The 25,000-nt window shown below is 39.1% G+C and overlaps 1 protein-coding gene across 1 annotated transcript in view; it reads right to left on the bottom strand.

The window, feature by feature from the left end:
- Positions 1-25,000, bottom strand: part of caskin1 (CASK interacting protein 1) — a 169,428-nt gene that overhangs the window by 51,654 nt on the left and 92,774 nt on the right. Inside the window, exon 10 of the mRNA XM_064964693.1 lies at positions 11,032-11,149. Within this exon, the coding sequence (XP_064820765.1) occupies positions 11,032-11,149 (118 nt within the window). The remainder of the gene's footprint in view (positions 1-11,031; positions 11,150-25,000) is intronic.

Below are 25,000 nucleotides of genomic sequence, written 5' to 3'. Positions count from 1 at the left end.
ATATGACACCACTAGATATAGATATGACACCACTAGATATAGATATGACACCACTAGATATAGATATGACAGCACTAGATATAGATATGACACCACTAGATATAGATATGACACCACTAGATATGACAGCACTAGATATAGATATGACACCACTTGATATGACAATGCTAGATATAGATATGACACCACTAGATATGACACCACTAGATATAGATATGACACCACTAGATATAGATATGACACCACTAGATATAGGTATGACACCACTAGATATAGATATGACACCACTAGGTATAGATATGACACCACTAGATATAGATATGACACCATTAGATATAGATATGATACCACTAGATATGACACCACTAGATATAGATATGACACCACTAGATATAGATATGACACCACTAGGTATCGATATGACACCACTAGATATAAATATGACACCACTAGATATAGATATGACACCACTAGCTGCAGATATGACACCACTAGCTGCAGATATGACACCACTAGATATAAATATGACACCACTAGATATAGATATGACACCACTAGGTATAGATATGACACCGCTAGATATGACACCACTAGATTTAGATACGACACCACTAGATATAGATATGACATCACTAGGTATAGATATGACACCACTAGATATAGATATGACACCACTAGATATGACACCACTAGATATAGATATGATACCACTAGATATAGATATGACACCACTAGATATAGATATGACACCACTAGATATAGATATGACACCACTAGATATAGATATGACACCACTAGATATAGATATGACACCACTAGATATTGATATGACACCACTAGATATAGATATGACACCACTAGATATGACACCACTAGATATAGATATGACACCACTAGATATGACACCACTAGATATAGATATGACACCACTAGATATAGATATGACAACACTAGTTATAGATATGACACCGCTAGATATAGATATGACACCGCTAGATATAGATATGACACCACTTGATATAGATATGACACCACTAGATATAGATATGACACCACTAGATATTACACCACTAGATATAGATATGACACTACTAGATATGACACCACTTGATATAGATATGACACCACTAGATATAGATATGACACCACTAGATATGACACCACTAGATATAGATATGATACCCCTAGATATAAAAATGACACCACTAGATATGACACCACTAGGTATAGATATGACACCACTAGATATAGATATGACACCACTAGATATGACACCACTAGATATAAATATGACACCACTAGATATGACACCACTAGATATAGATATGACACCACTAGATATAGATATGATACCACTAGATATGACACCACTAGATATATATATGACACCACTAAATATAGATATGACACCACTAGGTATAAATATGACACCACTAGATATAAATATGACACCACTAGATATAGATATGATACCACTAGATATGACACCACTAGGTATAGATATGATACCAGTAGATATGACACCACTAGATATAGATATGACACCACTAGATATAAATATGACACCACTAGGTATAGATATGACACCACTAGATATAAATATGACACCACAAGATATATATATGATACCACCAGTAATGACACCACTAGATATGACACCACTAGATATAGATACGACACCACTAGATATAGATATGACACCGCTAGATATGACACCACTAGGTATAGATATGACACCACTAGATATAGATATGACACTGCTAGATATGACACCACTAGATATAAATATGACACCACTAGATATAGATATGACACCACTAGATATAGATATGACACCACTAGATATAGATATGATACCACTAGATATGACACCACTAGGTATAGATATGACACCACTAGATGTAAATATGACACCACTAGGTATAGATATGACACCACTAGATATAAATATGACAATACTAGATATAGATATGATACCACTAGATATGACACCACTAGATATAGATATGACACCACTAGATATGACACCACTAGATAAAGATATGACACCACTAGATAAAGATATAACACCACTAGATATAGATATGACACCACTAGATATAGATATGACACAACCTAGATATGACACCACTAGATAAAGATATGACACCACTAGAAATGACACCACTAGATATAAATATGACACCACTAAATATAGATATGACACCACTTGCTGCAGATATGACACCACAAGATATAAATATGATACCACTAGATATGACACCACTAGATATAAATATGACACCACTAAATATAGATATGAAACCACTAGATGTAAATATGACACCACTAGATATAGATATGACACCACTAGATATAGATATGACACCACTAGATATAGATATGACACCACTAGATATAGATACGACACCACTAGATATAGATATGACACCGCTAGATATGACACCACTAGGTATAGATATGACACCACTAAATATAGATATGAAACCACTAGATATGACACCACTAGATATAAATATGACACCACTAGATATAGATATGACACCACTAGATATAGATATGACACCACTAGATATATATATGACACCACTAGATATAGATATGACACCACTAGATATAGATATGACACCACTAGATATAGATATGAAACCACTAGATATGACACCACTAGATATAAATATGACACCACTAAATATAGATACGACACCACTTGCTGCAGATATGACACCACTAGAAATGACACCACTAGATATAAATATGACACCACTAAATATAGATATGACACCACTTGCTGCAGATATGACACCACTAGATATAAATATGACACCACTAGATATGACACCACTAGATATAGATATGACACCACTAGATATAAATATGATACCACTAGATATAGATATGACACCACTAGATATAGGTATGACACCACTAGGTATAGATATGACACCACTAGATATAGATATGACACCACTAGATATAGATATGACACCACTAGATATGACACCACTAGATATAGATATGACACCACTAGATATAGATATGACACCACTAGATGTAAATATGACACCACTAGATATAGATATGACACCACTAGATATGACACCACTAGATATAGATATGACACCACTAGATATAGATATGACACCACTAGATGTAAATATGACACCACTAGATATAGATATGACACCACTAGATATAGATATGACACCACTAGTTAGGTTAGACGGTGTGTAGATCTGTCCTGATGTATGGATGACCAGTATGGCGACACCCTCTAGAGGTCAGGAGGTCGTTTATGGTAAACACCTTAAACCTCCACCTCCATGATACAGACTGTCTCTACACCTACATCACCATCACCACATATTCTGGTGACCTGGCTGGACTCAGTCACCCTCGCTGTATTGTAGAGGCTGGTAGATAGATAGAGCTGAATCAGACTCAGAAGAGGCTGGTTGATAGATAGAGCTGAATCAGACTGGTAGCTTAGCTCCCTCTACTGGTTCAGTCGTAGAACAGCACCTAGTCACACGGTCCAGTCAGCAGCAGACAATGCAGGCTGGTTGATAGATAGAGCTGAATCAGACTGGTAGCTTAGCTCCCTCTACTGGTTCAGTCGTAGAACAGCACCTAGTCACACGGTCCAGTCAGCAGTAGACAATGCAGGCTGGTTGATAGATAGAGCTGTATCAGACTGGTAGCTTAGCTCCCTCTACTGGTTCAGTCGTGGCACAGCACCTAGTCACACGGTCCAGTCAGCAGTAGACAATGCAGGCTGGTTGATAGATAGAGCTGTATCAGACTGGTAGCTTAGCTCCCTCTACTGGTTCAGTCGTGGAACAGCACCTAGTCACACGGTCCAGTCAGCAGTAGACAATGCAGGCTGGTTGATAGATAGAGCTGTATCAGACTGGTAGCTTAGCTCCCTCTACTGGTTCAGTCGTAGAACAGCACCTAGTCACACGGTCCAGTCAGCAGTAGACAATGCAGATTGGTTGATAGATAGAGCTGTATCAGACTGGTAGCTTAGCTCCCTCTACTGGTTCAGTCGTAGAACAGCACCTAGTCACACGGTCCAGTCAGCAGTAGACAATGCAGGCTGGTTGATAGATAGAGCTGTATCAGACTGGTAGCTTAGCTCCCTCTACTGGTTCAGTCGTGGAACAGCACCTAGTCACACGGTCCAGTCAGCAGCAGACAATGCAGGCTGGTTGATAGATAGAGCTGTATCAGACTGGTAGCTTAGCTCCTTCTACTGGTTCAGTCGTGAAACAGCACCTAGTCACACGGTCCAGTCAGCAGTAGACAATGCAGGCTGGTTGATAGATAGAGCTGTATCAGACTGGTAGCTTAGCTCCCTCTACTGGTTCAGTCGTGGAACAGCACCTAGTCACACGGTCCAGTCAGCAGCAGACAATGCAGGCTGGTTGATAGATAGAGCTGTATCAGACTGGTAGCTTAGCTCCCTCTACTGGTTCAGTCGTAGAACAGCACCTAGTCACACGGTCCAGTCAGCAGTAGACAATGCAGGCTGGTAGATAGATAGAGCTGTATCAGACTGGTAGCTTAGCTCCCTCTACTGGTTCAGTCGTGGAACAGCACCTAGTCACACGGTCCAGTCAGCAGTAGACAATGCAGGCTGGTTGATAGATAGAGCTGTATCAGACTGGTAGCTTAGCTCCCTCTACTGGTTCAGTCGTAGAACAGCATCTAGTCACACAGTCCAGTCAGCAGTAGACAATGCAGGCTGGTTGATAGATAGATAGACCTGTATCAGACTGGTAGCTTAGCTCCCTCTACTGGCTCAGTCGTGGAACAGCACCTAGTCACACGGTCCAGTCAGCAGCAGACAATGCAGGCTGGTTGATAGATAGAGCTGTATCAGACTGGTAGCTTAGCTCCCTCTACTGGTTCAGTCGTGGAACAGCACCTAGTCACACGGTCCAGTCAGCAGTAGACAATGCAGGCTGGTTGATAGATAGAGCTGTATCAGACTGGTAGCTTAGCTCCCTCTACTGGTTCAGTCGTGGAACAGCACCTAGTCACACGGTCCAGTCAGCAGCAGACAATGCAGGCTGGTTGATAGATAGAGCTGTATCAGACTGGTAGCTTAGCTCCCTCTACTGGTTCAGTCGTGGAACAGCACCTAGTCACACGGTCCAGTCAGCAGCAGACAATGCAGGCTGGTTGATAGATAGAGCTGTATCAGACTGGTAGCTTAGCTCCCTCTACTGGTTAAGTCGTGGAACAGCACCTAGTCACACGGTCCAGTCAGCAGCAGACAATGCAGGCTGGTTGATAGATAGAGCTGTATCAGACTGGTAGCTTAGCTCCCTCTACTGGTTCAGTCGTGGAACAGCACCTAGTCACACGGTCCAGTCAGCAGTAGACAATGCAGGCTGGTTGATAGATAGAGCTGTATCAGACTGGTAGCTTAGCTCTACTGGTTCAGTCGTGGAACAGCACCTAGTCACACGGTCCAGTCAGCAGCAGACAATGCAGGCTGGTTGATAGATAGAGCTGTATCAGACTGGTAGCTTAGCTCCCTCTACTGGTTCAGTCGTAGAACAGCACCTAGTCACAAGGTCCAGTCAGCAGCAGACAATGCAGGCTGGTTGATAGATAGAGCTGTATCAGACTGGTAGCTTAGCTCCCTCTACTGGTTCAGTCGTGGAACAGCACCTAGTCACACGGTCCAGTCAGCAGTAGACAATGCAGGCTGGTTGATAGATAGAGCTGTATCAGACTGGTAGCTTAGCTCCCTCTACTGGTTCAGTCGTGGAACAGCACCTAGAGACACGGTCCAGTCAGCAGCAGACAATGCAGGCTGGTTGATAGATAGAGCTGTATCAGACTGGTAGCTTAGCTCCCTCTACTGGTTCAGTCGTGGAACAGCACCTAGTCACACGGTCCAGTCAGCAGCAGACAATGCAGGCTGGTTGATAGATAGAGCTGTATCAGACTGGTAGCTTAGCTCCCTCTACTGGTTCAGTCGTGGAACAGCACCTAGTGACACGGTCCAGTCAGCAGCAGACAATGCAGGCTGGTTGATAGATAGAGCTGTATCAGACTGGTAGCTTAGCTCCCTCTACTGGTTCAGTCATGGAACAGCACCTAGTCACACGGTCCAGTCAGCAGCAGACAATGCAGGCTGGTTGATAGATAGAGCTGTATCAGACTGGTAGCTTAGCTCCCTCTACTGGTTCAGTCGTGGAACAGCACCTAGTCACACGGTCCAGTCAGCAGCAGACAATGCAGGCTGGTTGATAGATAGAGCTGTATCAGACTGGTAGCTTAGCTCCCTCTACTGGTTCAGTCGTGGAACAGCACCTAGTCACACGGTCCAGTCAGCAGCAGACAATGCAGGCTGGTTGATAGATAGAGCTGTATCAGACTGGTAGCTTAGCTCCCTCTACTGGTTCAGTCATGGAACAGCACCTAGTCACACGGTCCAGTCAGCAGCAGACAATGCAGGCTGGTTGATAGATAGAGCTGTATCAGACTGGTAGCTTAGCTCCCTCTACTGGTTCAGTCGTGGAACAGCACCTAGTCACACGGTCCAGTCAGCAGCAGACAATGCAGGCTGGTTGATAGATAGAGCTGTATCAGACTGGTAGCTTAGCTCCCTCTACTGGTTCAGTCGTGGAACAGCACCTAGTCACACGGTCCAGTCAGCAGCAGACAATGCAGGCTGGTTGATAGATAGAGCTGTATCAGACTGGTAGCTTAGCTCCCTCTACTGGTTCAGTCGTGGAACAGCACCTAGAGACACGGTCCAGTCATCAGCAGACAATGCAGGCTGGTTGATAGATAGAGCTGTATCAGACTGGTAGCTTAGCTCCCTCTACTGGTTCAGTCATGGAACAGCACCTAGTCACACGGTCCAGTCAGCAGCAGACAATGCAGGCTGGTTGATAGATAGAGCTGTATCAGACTGGTAGCTTAGCTCCCTCTACTGGTTCAGTCGTGGAACAGCACCTAGTGACACGGTCCAGTCAGCAGTAGACAATGCAGGCTGGTTGATAGATAGAGCTGTATCAGATTGGTAGCTTAGCTCCCTCTACTGGTTCAGTCGTGGAACAGCACCTAGTCACACGGTCCAGTCAGCAGTAGACAATGCAGGCTGGTTGATAGATAGAGCTGTATCAGACTGGTAGCTTAGCTCCCTCTACTGGTTCAGTCGTGGAACAGCACCTAGTCACACGGTCCAGTCAGCAGCAGACAATGCAGGCTGGTTGATAGATAGAGCTGTATCAGACTGGTAGCTTAGCTCCCTCTACTGGTTCAGTCGTGGAACAGCACCTAGTCACACGGTCCAGTCAGCAGCAGACAATGCAGGCTGGTTGATAGATAGAGCTGTATCAGACTGGTAGCTTAGCTCCCTCTACTGGTTCAGTCGTGGAACAGCACCTAGTGACACGGTCCAGTCAGCAGCAGACAATGCAGGCTGGTTGATAGATAGAGCTGTATCAGACTGGTAGCTTAGCTCCTTCTACTGGTTCAGTCATGGAACAGCACCTAGTCACACGGTCCAGTCAGCAGCAGACAATGCAGGCTGGTTGATAGATAGAGCTGTATCAGACTGGTAGCTTAGCTCCCTCTACTGGTTCAGTCGTAGAACAGCACCTAGTCACACGGTCCAGTCAGCAGCAGACAATGCAGGCTGGTTGATAGATAGAGCTGTATCAGACTGGTAGCTTAGCTCCCTCTACTGGTTCAGTCGTGGAACAGCACCTAGTCACACGGTCCAGTCAGCAGTAGACAATGCAGGCTGGTTGATAGATAGAGCTGTATCAGACTGGTAGCTTAGCTCCCTCTACTGGTTCAGTCATGGAACAGCACCTAGTCACACGGTCCAGTCAGCAGCAGACAATGCAGGCTGGTTGATAGATAGAGCTGTATCAGACTGGTAGCTTAGCTCCCTCTACTGGTTCAGTCGTAGAACAGCACCTAGTCACACTCTCTGTCTGTCTGTCTGTCTGTCTGTCTGTCTGTCTGTCTGTCTGTCTGTCTGTCTGTCTGTCTGTCTGTCTGTCTGTCTGTCTGTCTGTCTGTCTGTCTGTCTGTCTGTCTAACAGTGCTGTACTACAGGTTAAAGGACTCTAACAGGGCTGTACTGCAGGTTAGACTCTAACAGGGCTGTACTACAGGTTAGACTCTAACAGGGCTGTACTACATACAGGTTAAAGGACTCTAACAGGGCTGTACTGCAGGTTAGACTCTAACAGGGCTGTACTGCAGGTTAGACTCTAACAGGGCTGTACTGCAGGTTAGACTCTAACAGGGCTGTACTGCAGGTTAGACTCTAACAGGGCTGTACTGCAGGTTAGACTCTAACAGGGCTGTACTACAGGTTAAAGGACTCTAACAGGGCTGTACTGCAGGTTAGACTCTAACAGGGCTGTACTACAGGTTAAAGGACTCTAACAGGGCTGTACTGCAGGTTAGACTCTAACAGGGCTGTACTACAGGTTAGACTCTAACAGGGCTGTACTACATACAGGTTAAAGGACTCTAACAGGGCTGTACTGCAGGTTAGACTCTAACAGGGCTGTACTACAGGTTAGACTCTAACAGGGCTGTACTGCAGGTTAAAGGACTCTAACAGGGCTGTACTGCAGGTTAGACTCTAACAGGGCTGTACTACAGGTTAAAGGACTCTAACAGGGCTGTACTGCAGGTTAGACTCTAACAGGGCTGTACTACAGGTTAGACTCTAACAGGGCTGTACTACATACAGGTTAAAGGACTCTAACAGGGCTGTACTGCAGGTTAGACTCTAACAGGGCTGTACTACAGGTTAGACTCTAACAGGGCTGTACTACAGGTTAGACTCTAACAGGGCTGTACTGCAGGTTAGACTCTAACAGGGCTGTACTACAGGTTAGACTCTAACAGGGCTGTACTACATACAGGTTAAAGGACTCTAACAGGGCTGTACTGCAGGTTAGACTCTAACAGGGCTGTACTACAGGTTAAAGGACTCTAACAGGGCTGTACTGCAGGTTAGACTCTAACAGGGCTGTACTGCAGGTTAGACTCTAACAGGGCTGTACTGCAGGTTAGACTCTAACAGGGCTGTACTACAGGTTAAAGGACTCTAACAGGGCTGTACTGCAGGTTAGACTCTAACAGGGCTGTACTACAGGTTAGACTCTAACAGGGCTGTACTACATACAGGTTAAAGGACTCTAACAGGGCTGTACTGCAGGTTAGACTCTAACAGGGCTGTACTACAGGTTAAAGGACTCTAACAGGGCTGTACTGCAGGTTAGACTCTAACAGGGCTGTACTACAGGTTAGACTCTAACAGGGCTGTACTACAGGTTAGACTCTAACAGGGCTGTACTGCAGGTTAGACTCTAACAGGGCTGTACTACAGGTTAGACTCTAACAGGGCTGTACTACAGGTTAAAGGACTCTAACAGGGCTGTACTGCAGGTTAGACTCTAACAGGGCTGTACTACAGGTTAAAGGACTCTAACAGGGCTGTACTACAGGTTAAAGGACTCTAACAGGGCTGTACTGCAGGTTAGACTCTAACAGGGCTGTACTGCAGGTTAGACTCTAACAGGGCTGTACTGCAGGTTAGACTCTAACAGGGCTGTACTACAGGTTAAAGGACTCTAACAGGGCTGTACTGCAGGTTAGACTCTAACAGGGCTGTACTACAGGTTAGACTCTAACAGGGCTGTACTACATACAGGTTAAAGGACTCTAACAGGGCTGTACTGCAGGTTAGACTCTAACAGGGCTGTACTACAGGTTAAAGGACTGTAACAGGGCTGTACTGCAGGTTAGACTCTAACAGGGCTGTACTACAGGTTAGACTCTAACAGGGCTGTACTACAGGTTAGACTCTAACAGGGCTGTACTGCAGGTTAGACTCTAACAGGGCTGTACTACAGGTTAGACTCTAACAGGGCTGTACTACATACAGGTTAAAGGACTCTAACAGGGCTGTACTGCAGGTTAGACTCTAACAGGGCTGTACTACAGGTTAAAGGACTCTAACAGGGCTGTACTGCAGGTTAGACTCTAACAGGGCTGTACTGCAGGTTAGACTCTAACAGGGCTGTACTGCAGGTTAGACTCTAACAGGGCTGTACTGCAGGTTAGACTCTAACAGGGCTGTACTACATACAGGTTAAAGGACTCTAACAGGGCTGTACTGCAGGTTAGACTCTAACAGGGCTGTACTACAGGTTAGACTCTAACAGGGCTGTACTACAGGTTAGACTCTAACAGGGCTGTACTGCAGGTTAGACTCTAACAGGGCTGTACTACAGGTTAGACTCTAACAGGGCTGTACTACATACAGGTTAAAGGACTCTAACAGGGCTGTACTGCAGGTTAGACTCTAACAGGGCTGTACTACAGGTTAAAGGACTCTAACAGGGCTGTACTGCAGGTTAGACTCTAACAGGGCTGTACTGCAGGTTAGACTCTAACAGGGCTGTACTGCAGGTTAGACTCTAACAGGGCTGTACTGCAGGTTAGACTCTAACAGGGCTGTACTACATACAGGTTAAAGGACTCTAACAGGGCTGTACTGCAGGTTAGACTCTAACAGGGCTGTACTACAGGTTAGACTCTAACAGGGCTGTACTGCAGGTTAGACTCTAACAGGGCTGTACTGCAGGTTAGACTCTAACAGGGCTGTACTGCAGGTTAGACTCTAACAGGGCTGTACGACAGGTTAAAGGACTCTAACAGGGCTGTACTACAGTTTAAAGGACTCTAACAGGGCTGTACTACAGGCTGGACTCTAACAGGGCTGTACTGCAGGTTAGACTCTAACAGGGCTGTACGACAGGTTAAAGGACTCTAACAGGGCTGTACTGCAGGTTAAAGGACTCTAACAGGGCTGTACTGCAGGTTAGACTCTAACAGGGCTGTACTACAGGTTAGACTCTAACAGGGCTGTACTACAGGTTAGACTCTAACAGGGCTGTACTGCAGGTTAAAGGATAATTCCCAGGAACCCAAAAGAACCCGCACACACACACACACACACACACAAACACACACCTGTTCTCTTGTTGATGACCTCCACTATTGTAGAAGGGAAGTAGCCCACGCGGTCATTTCCTGTACGGTTGTCATGGATACAGCCCTTCCAGCGCCCGTCAACATGCTGCTCGAGAACCTGCCAGAGAAAACAAAGACATTCAACGTGGCAGAGTAGAAAATAATAAACAGAGAACAGAAGAATAGAGTAGAATATAATAAACAGAGAACAGAAGAATAGAGTACAATAGAGTAGAATATAATAAACAGAGAACAGAAGAATAGAGTAGAATATAATAAACAGAGAACAGAAAAATAGAGTAGAATAGAGTAGAATATAATAAACAGAGAACAGAAGAATAGAGTAGAATATAATAAACAGAGAACAGAAGAATAGAGTAGAATAGAGTAGAATATAATACACAGAGAACAGAAGAATAGAGTAGAATATAATACACAGAGAACAGAAGAATAGAGTACAATAGAGTAGAATATAATAAACACAGAACAGAAGAATAGAGTAGAATATAATACACAGAGAACAGAAGAATAGACTAGAATATAATAAACAGAGAACAGAAGAATAGAGTACAATAGAGTAGAATATAATAAACAGAGAACAGAAGAATAGAGTACAATAGAGTAGATATTAATACACAGAGAACAGAAGAATAGAGTACAATAGAGTAGAATATAATAAACAGAGAACAGAAGAATAGAGTAGAATATAATAAACAGAGAACAGAAGAATGGAGTAGAATATAATAAACAGAGAACAGAAGAATAGAGTAAAATATAATAAACAGAGAACAGAAGAATAGAGTACAATAGAGTAGAATATAATAAACAGAGAACAGAAGACTAGAGTACAAGAGAGTAGAATATAATACACAGAGAACAGAAGAATAGAGTACAATAGAGTATAATATAATAAACAGAGAACAGAAGAATAGAGTAGAATATAATAAACAGAGAACAGAATAATAGAGTAGAATATAAAAAACAGAGAATAGAAGAAGAGCACAATAGAGTAGAATATAATAAACAGAGAACAGAAGAATAGAGTAGAATATAATAAACAGAGAACAGAAGAATAGAGTACAATAGAGTATAATATAATAAACAGAGAACAGAAGAATAGAGCACAATAGAGTAGAATATAATAAACAGAGAACAGAAGAATAGAGTAGAATATAATAAACAGAGAACAGAAGAATAGAGTACAATAGAGTATAATATAATAAACAGAGAACAGAAGAATAGAGTATAATATAATAAACAGAGAACAGAAGAATAGAGTAGAATATAATAAACAGTGAACAGAAGAATAGAGTAGAATATAATAAACAGAGAACAGAAGAATAGAGTAGAATATAATAAACAGAGAACAGAAGAATAGAATACAATAGAGTAGAATATAATAAACAGAGAACAGAAGAATAGAGTACAATAGAGTAGAATATAATACACAGAGAACAAAAGAATAGAGTAGAATATAATACACAGAGAACAGAAGAATAGAGTAGAATATAATAAACAGAGAACAGAAGAATAGAGTACAATAGAGTATAATATAATAAACAGAGAACAGAAGAATAGAGTAGAATATAATAAACAGAGAACAGAAGAATAGAGCACAATAGAGTCAAATATAATAAATAGAGAACAGAAGAATAGAGTAGAATATAATAAACAGAGAACAGAAGAATAAAGTAGAATATAATAAACAGAGAACAGAAGAATAGAGTACAATAGAGTAGAATATAATACACAGAGAACAGAAGAATAGAGTAGAATATAATAAACAGAGAACAGAAGAATAGAGTACAACAGAGTAGAATATAATAAACAGTGAACAGAAGAATAGAGTAGAATATAATAAACAGAGAACAGAAGAATAAAGTAGAATATAATAAACAGAGAACAGAAGAATAGAGTAGAATATAATAAACAGAGAACAGAAGAATAGAATACAATAGAGTAGAATATAATAAACAGAGAACAGAAGAATAGAGTACAATAGAGTAGAATATAATACACAGAACAGAAGAATAGAGTACAATAGAGTAGAATATAATACACAGAGAACAGAAGAATAGAGTAGAATATAATAAACAGAGAACAGAAGAATAGAGTAGAATATAATAAACAGAGAACAGAAGAATAGAGTACAATAGAGTAGAATATAATAAACAGAGAACAGAAGAATAGAGTAGAATATAATAAACAGAGAACAGAAGAATAGAGTAGAATATAATAAACAGAGAACAGAAGAATAGAGTAGAATATAATAAACAGAGAACAGAAGAAGAGCACAATAGAGTAGAATATAATAAACAGAGAACAGAAGAATAGAGTAGAATATAATAAACAGAGAACAGAAGAATAGAGTACAATAGAGTAGAATATAATAAACAGAGAACAGAAGAATAGAGTAGAATATAATAAACAGAGAACAGAAGAATAGAGTACAATAGAGTATAATATAATAAACAGAGAACAGAAGAATAGAGTACAATAGAGTAGAATATAATAAACAGAGAACAGAAGAATATAGTACAATAGAGTAGAATATAATAAACAGAGAACAGAAGAATAGAGTAGAATATAATAAACAGAGAACAGAAGAATAGAGTAGAATATAATAAACAGAGAACAGAAGAATAGAGTAGAATATAATAAACAGAGAACAGAAGAATAGAGTAGAATATAATAAACAGAGAACAGAACAATAGAGTAGAATATAATAAACAGAGAACAGAACAATAGAGTAGAATATAATAAACAGAGAACAGAACAATAGAGTAGAATATAATAAACAGAGAACAGAACAATAGAGTAGAATATAATAAACAGAGAACAGAACAATAGAGTAGAATATAATAAACAGAGAACAGAACAATAGAGTAGAATATAATAAACAGAGAACAGAACAATAGAGTAGAATATAATAAACAGAGAACAGAAGAATAAAGTAGAATATAATAAACAGAGAACAGAAGAATAGAGTACAATAGAGTAGAATATAATACACAGAGAACAGAAGAATAGAGTAGAATATAATAAACAGAGAACAGAAGAATAGAGTACAATAGAGTAGAATATAATAAACAGAGAACAGAAGAATAGAGTAGAATATAATAAACAGAGAACAGAAGAATAGAGTAGAATATAATAAACAGAGAACAGAAGAATAGAGTAGAATATAATAAACAGAGAACAGAAGAAGAGCACAATAGAGTAGAATATAATAAACAGAGAACAGAAGAATAGAGTAGAATATAATAAACAGAGAACAGAAGAATAGAGTACAATAGAGTAGAATATAATAAACAGAGAACAGAAGAATAGAGTAGAATATAATAAACAGAGAACAGAAGAATAGAGTACAATAGAGTATAATATAATAAACAGAGAACAGAAGAATAGAGTACAATAGAGTAGAATATAATAAACAGAGAACAGAAGAATATAGTACAATAGAGTAGAATATAATAAACAGAGAACAGAAGAATAGAGTAGAATATAATAAACAGAGAACAGAAGAATAGAGTAGAATATAATAAACAGAGAACAGAAGAATAGAGTACAATAGAGTAGAATATAATAAACAGAGAACAGAAGAATAGAGTAGAATATAATAAACAGAGAACAGAAGAATAGAGTACAATAGAGTATAATATAATAAACAGAGAACAGAAGAATAGAGTACAATAGAGTAGAATATAATAAACAGAGAACAGAAGAATATAGTACAATAGAGTAGAATATAATAAACAGAGAACAGAAGAATAGAGTAGAATATAATAAACAGAGAACAGAAGAATAGAGTAGAATATAATAAACAGAGAACAGAACAATAGAGTAGAATATAATAAACAGAGAACAGAAGAATAGAGTAGAATATAATAAACAGAGAACAGAACAATAGAGTAGAATATAATAAACAGAGAACAGAACAATAGAGTAGAATATAATAAACAGAGAACAGAACAATAGAGTAGAATATAATAAACAGAGAACAGAACAATAGAGTAGAATATAATAAACAGAGAACAGAACAATAGAGTAGAATATAATAAACAGAGAACAGAACAATAGAGTAGAATATAATAAACAGAGAACAGAACAATAGAGTAGAATATAATAAACAGAGAACAGAACAATAGAGTAGAATATAATAAACAGAGAACAGAAGAATAAAGTAGAATATAATAAACAGAGAACAGAAGAATAGAGTACAATAGAGTAGAATATAATACACAGAGAACAGAAGAATAGAGTAGAATATAATAAACAGAGAACAGAAGAATAGAGTACAACAGAGTAGAATATAATAAACAGTGAACAGAAGAATAGAGTAGAATATAATAAACAGAGAACAGAAGAATAAAGTAGAATATAATAAACAGAGAACAGAAGAATAGAGTAGAATATAATAAACAGAGAACAGAAGAATAGAATACAATAGACTAGAATATAATAAACAGAGAACAGAAGAATAGAGTACAATAGAGTAGAATATAATACACAGAACAGAAGAATAGAGTACAATAGAGTAGAATATAATACACAGAGAACAGAAGAATAGAGTAGAATATAATAAACAGAGAACAGAAGAATAGAGTAGAATATAATAAACAGAGAACAGAAGAATAGAGTACAATAGAGTAGAATATAATAAACAGAGAACAGAAGAATAGAGTAGAATATAATAAACAGAGAACAGAAGAATAGAGTAGAATATAATAAACAGAGAACAGAAGAATAGAGTAGAATATAATAAACAGAGAACAGAAGAAGAGCACAATAGAGTAGAATATAATAAACAGAGAACAGAAGAATAGAGTAGAATATAATAAACAGAGAACAGAAGAATAGAGTACAATAGAGTAGAATATAATAAACAGAGAACAGAAGAATAGAGTAGAATATAATAAACAGAGAACAGAAGAATAGAGTACAATAGAGTATAATATAATAAACAGAGAACAGAAGAATAGAGTACAATAGAGTAGAATATAATAAACAGAGAACAGAAGAATATAGTACAATAGAGTAGAATATAATAAACAGAGAACAGAAGAATAGAGTAGAATATAATAAACAGAGAACAGAACAATAGAGTAGAATATAATAAACAGAGAACAGAACAATAGAGTAGAATATAATAAACAGAGAACAGAAGAATAGAGTAGAATATAATAAACAGAGAACAGAACAATAGAGTAGAATATAATAAACAGAGAACAGAACAATAGAGTAGAATATAATAAACAGAGAACAGAACAATAGAGTAGAATATAATAAACAGAGAACAGAACAATAGAGTAGAATATAATAAACAGAGAACAGAACAATAGAGTAGAATATAATAAACAGAGAACAGAACAATAGAGTAGAATATAATAAACAGAGAACAGAACAATAGAGTAGAATATAATAAACAGAGAACAGAACAATAGAGTAGAATATAATAAACAGAGAACAGAACAATAGAGTAGAATATAATAAACAGAGAACAGAACAATAGAGTAGAATATAATAAACAGAGAACAGAACAATAGAGTAGAATATAATAAACAGAGAACAGAACAATAGAGTAGAATATAATAAACAGAGAACAGAACAATAGAGTAGAATATAATAAACAGAGAACAGAAGAATAGAGTAGAATATAATAAACAGAGAACAGAACAATAGAGTAGAATATAATAAACAGAGAACAGAACAATAGAGTAGAATATAATAAACAGAGAACAGAACAATAGAGTAGAATATAATAAACAGAGAACAGAACAATAGAGTAGAATATAATAAACAGAGAACAGAACAATAGAGTAGAATATAATAAACAGAGAACAGAACAATAGAGTAGAATATAATAAACAGAGAACAGAACAATAGAGTAGAATATAATAAACAGAGAACAGAACAATAGAGTAGAATATAATAAACAGAGAACAGAACAATAGAGTAGAATATAATAAACAGAGAACAGAACAATAGAGTAGAATATAATAAACAGAGAACAGAACAATAGAGTAGAATATAATAAACAGAGAACAGAACAATAGAGTAGAATATAATAAACAGAGAACAGAACAATAGAGTAGAATATAATAAACAGAGAACAGAACAATAGAGTAGAATATAATAAACAGAGAACAGAACAATAGAGTAGAATATAATAAACAGAGAACAGAACAATAGAGTAGAATATAATAAACAGAGAACAGAACAATAGAGTAGAATATAATAAACAGAGAACAGAACAATAGAGTAGAATATAATACCTGTTCCTGTTATCTCCTGTATCTATCCTCTATCCTTCTCTACCTGTTCCTGTTATCTCCTGTACCTATCCTCTATCCTTCTCTTACTGTTCCTGTTATCTCCTGTATCTATCCTCTATCCTTCTCTACCTGTTCCTGTTATCTCCTGTACCTATCCTCTATCCTTCTCTTACTGTTCCTATTATCTCCTGTATCTATCCTCTATCCTTCTCTAACTGTTCCTGTTATCTCCTGTATTTATCCTTCTCTAACTGTTCCTGTTATCTCCTGTATCTATCCTCTATCCTTCTCTTACTGTTCCTGTTATCTCCTGTATTTATCCTTCTCTAACTGTTCCTGTTATCTCCTGTATTTATCCTTCTCTAACTGTTCCTGTTATCTCCTGTATTTATCCTTCTCTAACTGTTCCTGTTATCTCCTGTATCTATCCTCTATCCTTCTCTAACTGTTCCTGTTATCTCCTGTATCTATCCTCTATCCTTCTCTACCTGTTCCTGTTATCTCCTGTATCTATCCTCTATCCTTCTCTACCTGTTCCTGTTATCTCCTGTATCTATCCTCTATCATTCTCTACCTGTTCCTGTTATCTCCTGTATCTATCCTCTATCCTTCTCTAACTGTTCCTGTTATCTCCTGTATCTATCCTTCTCTAACTGTTCCTGTTATCTCCTGTACCTATCCTCTATCCTTCTCTAACTGTTCCTGTTATCTCCTGTATCTATCCTCTATCCTTCTCTAACTGTTCCTGTTATCTCCTGTATCTATCCTCTATCCTTCTCTAACTGTTCCTGTTATCTCCTGTATCTATCCTCTATCCTTCTCTTACTGTTCCTGTTATCTCCTGTACCTATCCTCTATCCTTCTCTTACTGTTCCTGTTATCTCCTGTATCTATCCTCTATCCTTCTCTAACTGTTCCTGTTATCTCCTGTATTTATCCTTCTCTAACTGTTCCTGTTATCTCCTGTATCTATCCTCTATCCTTCTCTACCTGTTCCTGTTATCTCCTGTATCTATCCTCTATCCTTCTCTAACTGTTCCTGTTATCTCCTGTATTTATCCTTCTCTAACTGTTCCTGTTATCTCCTGTATTTATCCTCTATCCTTCTCTACCTGTTCCTGTTATCTCCTGTATCTATCCTCTATCCTTCTCTAACTGTTCCTGTTATCTCCTGTATCTATCCTCTATCCTTCTCTAACTGTTCCTGTTATCTCCTGTATTTATCCTTCTCTAACTGTTCCTGTTATCTCCTGTATCTATCCTCTATCCTTCTCTACCTGTTCCTGTTATCTCCTGTATCTATCCTCTATCCTTCTCTAACTGTTCCTGTTATCTCCTGTACCTATCCTCTATCCTTCTCTACCTGTTCCTGTTATCTCATGTATCTATCCTCTATCCTTCTCTAACTGTTCCTGTTATCTCCTGTACCTATCCTCTATCCTTCTCTAACTGTTCCTGTTATCTCCTGTACCTATCCTCTATCCTTCTCTAACTGTTCCTGTTATCTCCTGTATCTATCCTCTATCCTTCTCTTACTGTTCCTGTTATCTCCTGTACCTATCCTCTATCCTTCTCTAACTGCTCCTGTTATCTCCTGTATTTATCCTTCTCTAACTGTTCCTGTTATCCCCTGTACCTATCCTCTATCCTTCTCTAACTGTTCCTGTTATCTCCTGTATCTATCCTCTATCCTTCTCTACCTGTTCCTGTTATCTCCTGTATCTATCCTCTATCCTTCTCTAACTGTTCCTGTTATCTCCTGTATCTATCCTCTATCCTTCTCTACCTGTTCCTGTTATCTCCTGTATCTATCCTCTATCCTTCTCTAACTGTTCCTGTTATCTCATGTATCTATCCTCTATCCTTCTCTAACTGTTCCTGTTATCTCCTGTATTTATCCTTCTCTAACTGTTCCTGTTATCCCCTGTACCTATCCTCTATCCTTCTCTAACTGTTCCTGTTATCTCCTGTACCTATCCTCTATCCTTCTCTAACTGTTCCTGTTATCTCCTGTATCTATCCTTCTCTAACTGTTCCTGTTATCTCCTGTATTTATCCTCTATCCTTCTCTACCTGTTCCTGTTATCTCCTGTATCTATCCTCTATCCTTCTCTAACTGTTCCTGTTATCTCCTGTACCTATCCTCTATCCTTCTCTAACTGTTCCTGTTATCTCCTGTATCTATCCTCTATCCTTCTCTAACTGTTCCTGTTATCTCCTGTATTTATCCTTCTCTACCTGTTCCTGTTATCTCCTGTATTTATCCTCTATCCTTCTCTACCTGTTCCTGTTATCTCCTGTATCTATCCTCTATCCTTCTCTAACTGTTCCTGTTATCTCCTGTACCTATCCTCTATCCTTCTCTAACTGTTCCTGTTATCTCCTGTATCTATCCTCTATCCTTCTCTAACTGTTCCTGTTATCTCCTGTACCTATCCTCTATCCTTCTCTAACTGCTCCTGTTATCTCCTGTATTTATCCTTCTCTAACTGTTCCTGTTATCCCCTGTACCTATCCTCTATCCTTCTCTAACTGTTCCTGTTATCTCCTGTATCTATCCTCTATCCTTCTCTAACTGTTCCTGTTATCTCCTGTACCTATCCTCTATCCTTCTCTAACTGTTCCTGTTATCTCCTGTATCTATCCTCTATCCTTCTCTAACTGTTCCTGTTATCTCCTGTATCTATCCTCTATCCTTCTCTACCTGTTCCTGTTATCTCCTGTATCTATCCTCTATCCTTCTCTAACTGTTCCTGTTATCTCCTGTATCTATCCTCTATCCTTCTCTAACTGTTCCTGTTATCTCCTGTACCTATCCTCTATCCTTCTCTTACTGTTCCTGTTATCTCCTGTATCTATCCTCTATCCTTCTCTAACTGTTCCTGTTATCTCCTGTATCTATCCTCTATCCTTCTCTAACTGTTCCTGTTATCTCCTGTATTTATCCTTCTCTAACTGTTCCTGTTATCTCATGTACCTATCCTCTATCCTTCTCTACCTGCTCCTGTTATCTCCTGTACCTATCCTCTATCCTTCTCTAACTGTTCCTGTTATCTCCTGTACCTATCCTCTATCCTTCTCTTACTGTTCCTGTTATCTCCTGTATCTATCCTCTATCATTCTCTAACTGTTCCTGTTATCTCCTGTATCTATCCTCTATCCTTCTCTAACTGTTCCTGTTATCTCCTGTATCTATCCTTCTCTAACTGTTCCTGTTATCTCCTGTATCTATCCTCTATCCTTCTCTAACTGTTCCTGTTATCTCCTGTATCTATCCTTCTCTAACTGTTCCTGTTATCTCCTGTATCTATCCTCTATCCTTCTCTAACTGTTCCTGTTATCTCCTGTATCTATCCTTCTCTAACTGTTCCTGTTATCTCCTGTATCTATCCTCTATCCTTCTCTTACTGTTCCTGTTATCTCCTGTATCTATCCTCTATCCTTCTCTTACTGTTCCTGTTATCTCCTGTATCTATCCTCTATCCTTCTCTAACTGTTCCTGTTATCTCCTGTATTTATCCTTCTCTAACTGTTCCTGTTATCTCCTGTACCTATCCTCTATCCTTCTCTACCTGTTCCTGTTATCTCATGTATCTATCCTCTATCCTTCTCTTACTGTTCCTGTTATCTCCTGTACCTATCCTCTATCCTTCTCTACCTGTTCCTGTTATCTCCTGTATCTATCCTCTATCCTTCTCTAACTGTTCCTGTTATCTCCTGTATCTATCCTCTATCCTTCTCTAACTGTTCCTGTTATCTCCTGTATCTATCCTCTATCCTTCTCTAACTGTTCCTGTTATCTCCTGTACCTATCCACTATCCTTCTCTAACTGTTCCTGTTATCTCCTGTATCTATCCTCTATCCTTCTCTTACTGTTCCTGTTATCTCCTGTATCTATCCTCTATCCTTCTCTAACTGTTCCTGTTATCTCCTGTATCTATCCTCTATCCTTCTCTACCTGTTCCTGTTATCTCCTGTATCTATCCTCTATCCTTCTCTAACTGTTCCTGTTATCTCCTGTATCTATCCTCTATCCTTCTCTACCTGTTCCTGTTATCTCCTGTACCTATCCTCTATCCTTCTCTACCTGTTCCTGTTATCTCCTGTATTTATCCTCTATCCTTCTCTACCTGTTCCTGTTATCTCCTGTATCTATCCTCTATCCTTCTCTAACTGTTCCTGTTATCTCCTGTATCTATCCTCTATCCTTCTCTACCTGTTCCTGTTATCTCCTGTATTTATCCTTCTCTAACTGTTCCTGTTATCTCCTGTATCTATCCTCTATCGTTCTCTAACTATTCCTGTTATCTCCTGTATCTATCCTTCTCTACCTGTTCCTGTTATCTCCTGTACCTATCCTCTATCCTTCTCTACCTGTTCCTGTTATCTCCTGTATCTATCCTCTATCCTTCTCTAACTGTTCCTGTTATCTCCTGTACCTATCCTCTATCCTTCTCTAACTGTTCCTGTTATCTCCTGTATCTATCCTTCTCTAACTGTTCCTGTTATCTCCTGTATCTATCCTCTATCCTTCTCTAACTGTTCCTGTTATCTCCTGTATCTATCCTTCTCTAACTGTTCCTGTTATCTCCTGTATCTATCCTCTATCCTTCTCTTACTGTTCCTGTTATCTCCTGTATCTATCCTCTATCCTTCTCTACCTGTTCCTGTTATCTCCTGTATCTATCCTCTATCCTTCTCTAACTGTTCCTGTTATCTCCTGTATTTATCCTTCTCTAACTGTTCCTGTTATCTCCTGTATCTATCCTCTATCCTTCTCTACCTGTTCCTGTTATCTCCTGTATCTATCCTCTATCCTTCTCTAACTGCTCCTGTTATCTCCTGTACCTATCCTCTATCCTTCTCTAACTGTTCCTGTTATCTCCTGTATCTATCCTCTATCCTTCTCTTACTGTTCCTGTTATCTCCTGTATCTATCCTCTATCCTTCTCTTACTGTTCCTGTTATCTCCTGTATCTATCCTCTATCCTTCTCTAACTGTTCCTGTTATCTCCTGTATTTATCCTTCTCTAACTGTTCCTGTTATCTCCTGTATCTATCCTCTATCCTTCTCTACCTGTTCCTGTTATCTCCTGTACCTATCCTCTATCCTTCTCTAACTGTTCCTGTTATCTCCTGTATCTATCCTCTATCCTTCTCTTACTGTTCCTGTTATCTCCTGTATCTATCCTCTATCCTTCTCTAACTGTTCCTGTTATCTCCTGTATCTATCCTCTATCCTTCTCTAACTGTTCCTGTTATCTCCTGTATCTATCCTCTATCCTTCTCTACCTGTTCCTGTTATCTCCTGTATCTATCCTCTATCCTTCTCTAACTGTTCCTGTTATCTCCTGTACCTATCCTCTATCCTTCTCTAACTGTTCCTGTTATCTCCTGTATCTATCCTCTATCCTTCTCTAACTGTTCCTGTTATCTCCTGTATCTATCCTCTATCCTTCTCTTACTGTTCCTGTTATCTCCTGTATTTATCCTTCTCTAACTGTTCCTGTTATCTCCTGTATCTATCCTCTATCCTTCTCTAACTGTTCCTGTTATCTCCTGTATTTATCCTTCTCTACCTGTTCCTGTTATCTCCTGTATTTATCCTTCTCTAACTGCTCCTGTTATCTCCTGTATTTATCCTTCTCTACCTGTTCCTGTTATCTCCTGTACCTATCCTCTATCCTTCTCTTACTGTTCCTGTTATCTCCTGTATCTATCCTCTATCCTTCTCTAACTGTTCCTATTATCTCCTGTATCTATCCTCTATCCTTCTCTACCTGTTCCTGTTATCTCCTGTATTTATCCTTCTCTAACTGTTCCTGTTATCTCCTGTACCTATCCTCTATCCTTCTCTACCTGCTCCTGTTATCTCCTGTATTTATCCTTCTCTACCTGTTCCTGTTATCTCCTGTATTTATCCTTCTCTAACTGTTCCTGTTATCTCCTGTACCTATCCTCTATCCTTCTCTACCTGTTCCTGTTATCTCCTGTATTTATCCTTCTCTAACTGCTCCTGTTATCTCCTGTATTTATCCTTCTCTACCTGTTCCTGTTATCTCCTGTACCTATCCTCTATCCTTCTCTTACTGTTCCTGTTATCTCCTGTATCTATCCTCTATCCTTCTCTACCTGCTCCTGTTATCTCCTGTATTTATCCTTCTCTACCTGTTCCTGTTATCTCCTGTATTTATCCTTCTCTAACTGTTCCTGTTATCTCCTGTATCTATCCTCTATCCTTCTCTAACTGTTCCTGTTATCTCCTGTATCTATCCTTCTCTAACTGTTCCTGTTATCTCCTGTATCTATCCTCTATCCTTCTCTAACTGTTCCTGTTATCTCCTGTATCTATCCTCTATCCTTCTCTAACTGTTCCTGTTATCTCCTGTATCTATCCTCTATCCTTCTCTAACTGTTCCTGTTATCTCCTGTATCTATCCTTCTCTAACTGTTCCTGTTATCTCCTGTATTTATCCTCTATCCTTCTCTAACTGTTCCTGTTATCTCCTGTACCTATCCTCTATCCTTCTCTAACTGTTCCTGTTATCTCCTGTACCTATCCTTTATCCTTCTCTACCTGTTCCTGTTATCTCCTGTATCTATCCTCTATCCTTCTCTAACTGTTCCTGTTATCTCCTGTATCTATCCTCTATCCTTCTCTAACTGTTCCTGTTATCTCCTGTATCTATCCTCTATCCTTCTCTAACTGTTCCTGTTATCTCCTGTATCTATCCTCTATCCTTCTCTAACTGTTCCTGTTATCTCCTGTATTTATCCTTCTCTAACTGTTCCTGTTATCTCCTGTATCTATCCTCTATCCTTCTCTAACTGTTCCTGTTATCTCCTGTATCTATCCTCTATCCTTCTCTAACTGTTCCTGTTATCTCCTGTATCTATCCTCTATCCTTCTCTAACTGTTCCTGTTATCTCCTGTATCTATCCTCTATCATTCTCTAACTGTTCCTGTTATCTCCTGTATCTATCCTCTATCCTTCTCTAACTGTTCCTGTTATCTCCTGTATCTATCCTCTATCCTTCTCTACCTGTTCCTGTTATCTCCTGTATCTATCCTTCTCTAACTGTTCCTGTTATCTCCTGTATCTATCCTCTATCCTTCTCTACCTGTTCCTGTTATCTCCTGTATCTATCCTTCTCTAACTGTTCCTGTTATCTCCTGTATCTATCCTTCTCTAACTGTTCCTGTTATCTCCTGTATCTATCCTTCTCTAACTGTTCCTATTATCTCCTGTACCTATCCTCTATCCTTCTCTAACTGTTCCTGTTATCTCCTGTATCTATCCTCTATCCTTCTCTACCTGCTCCTGTTATCTCCTGTACCTATCCTCTATCCTTCTCTAACTGTTCCTATTATCTCCTGTACCTATCCTCTATCCTTCTCTAACTGTTCCTGTTATCTCCTGTATCTATCCTCTATCCTTCTCTAACTGTTCCTGTTATCTCCTGTATCTATCCTCTATCATTCTCTAACTGTTCCTGTTATCTCCTGTATCTATCCTTCTCTAACTGTTCCTGTTATCTCCTGTATCTATCCTCTATCCTTCTCTACCTGCTCCTGTTATCTCCTGTACCTATCCTCTATCCTTCTCTTACTGTTCCTGTTATCTCCTGTATCTATCCTCTATCCTTCTCTACCTGCTCCTGTTATCTCCTGTATCTATCCTCTATCCTTCTC

Source organism: Oncorhynchus masou, unplaced genomic scaffold (genome assembly GCF_036934945.1).
Source record: "Oncorhynchus masou masou isolate Uvic2021 unplaced genomic scaffold, UVic_Omas_1.1 unplaced_scaffold_181, whole genome shotgun sequence".
NCBI classification, from domain to species: domain Eukaryota; kingdom Metazoa; phylum Chordata; class Actinopteri; order Salmoniformes; family Salmonidae; genus Oncorhynchus; species Oncorhynchus masou.
Note: the sequence above shows the minus strand (reverse complement) of the source record. Positions and strands in the feature narration are given on the sequence as shown.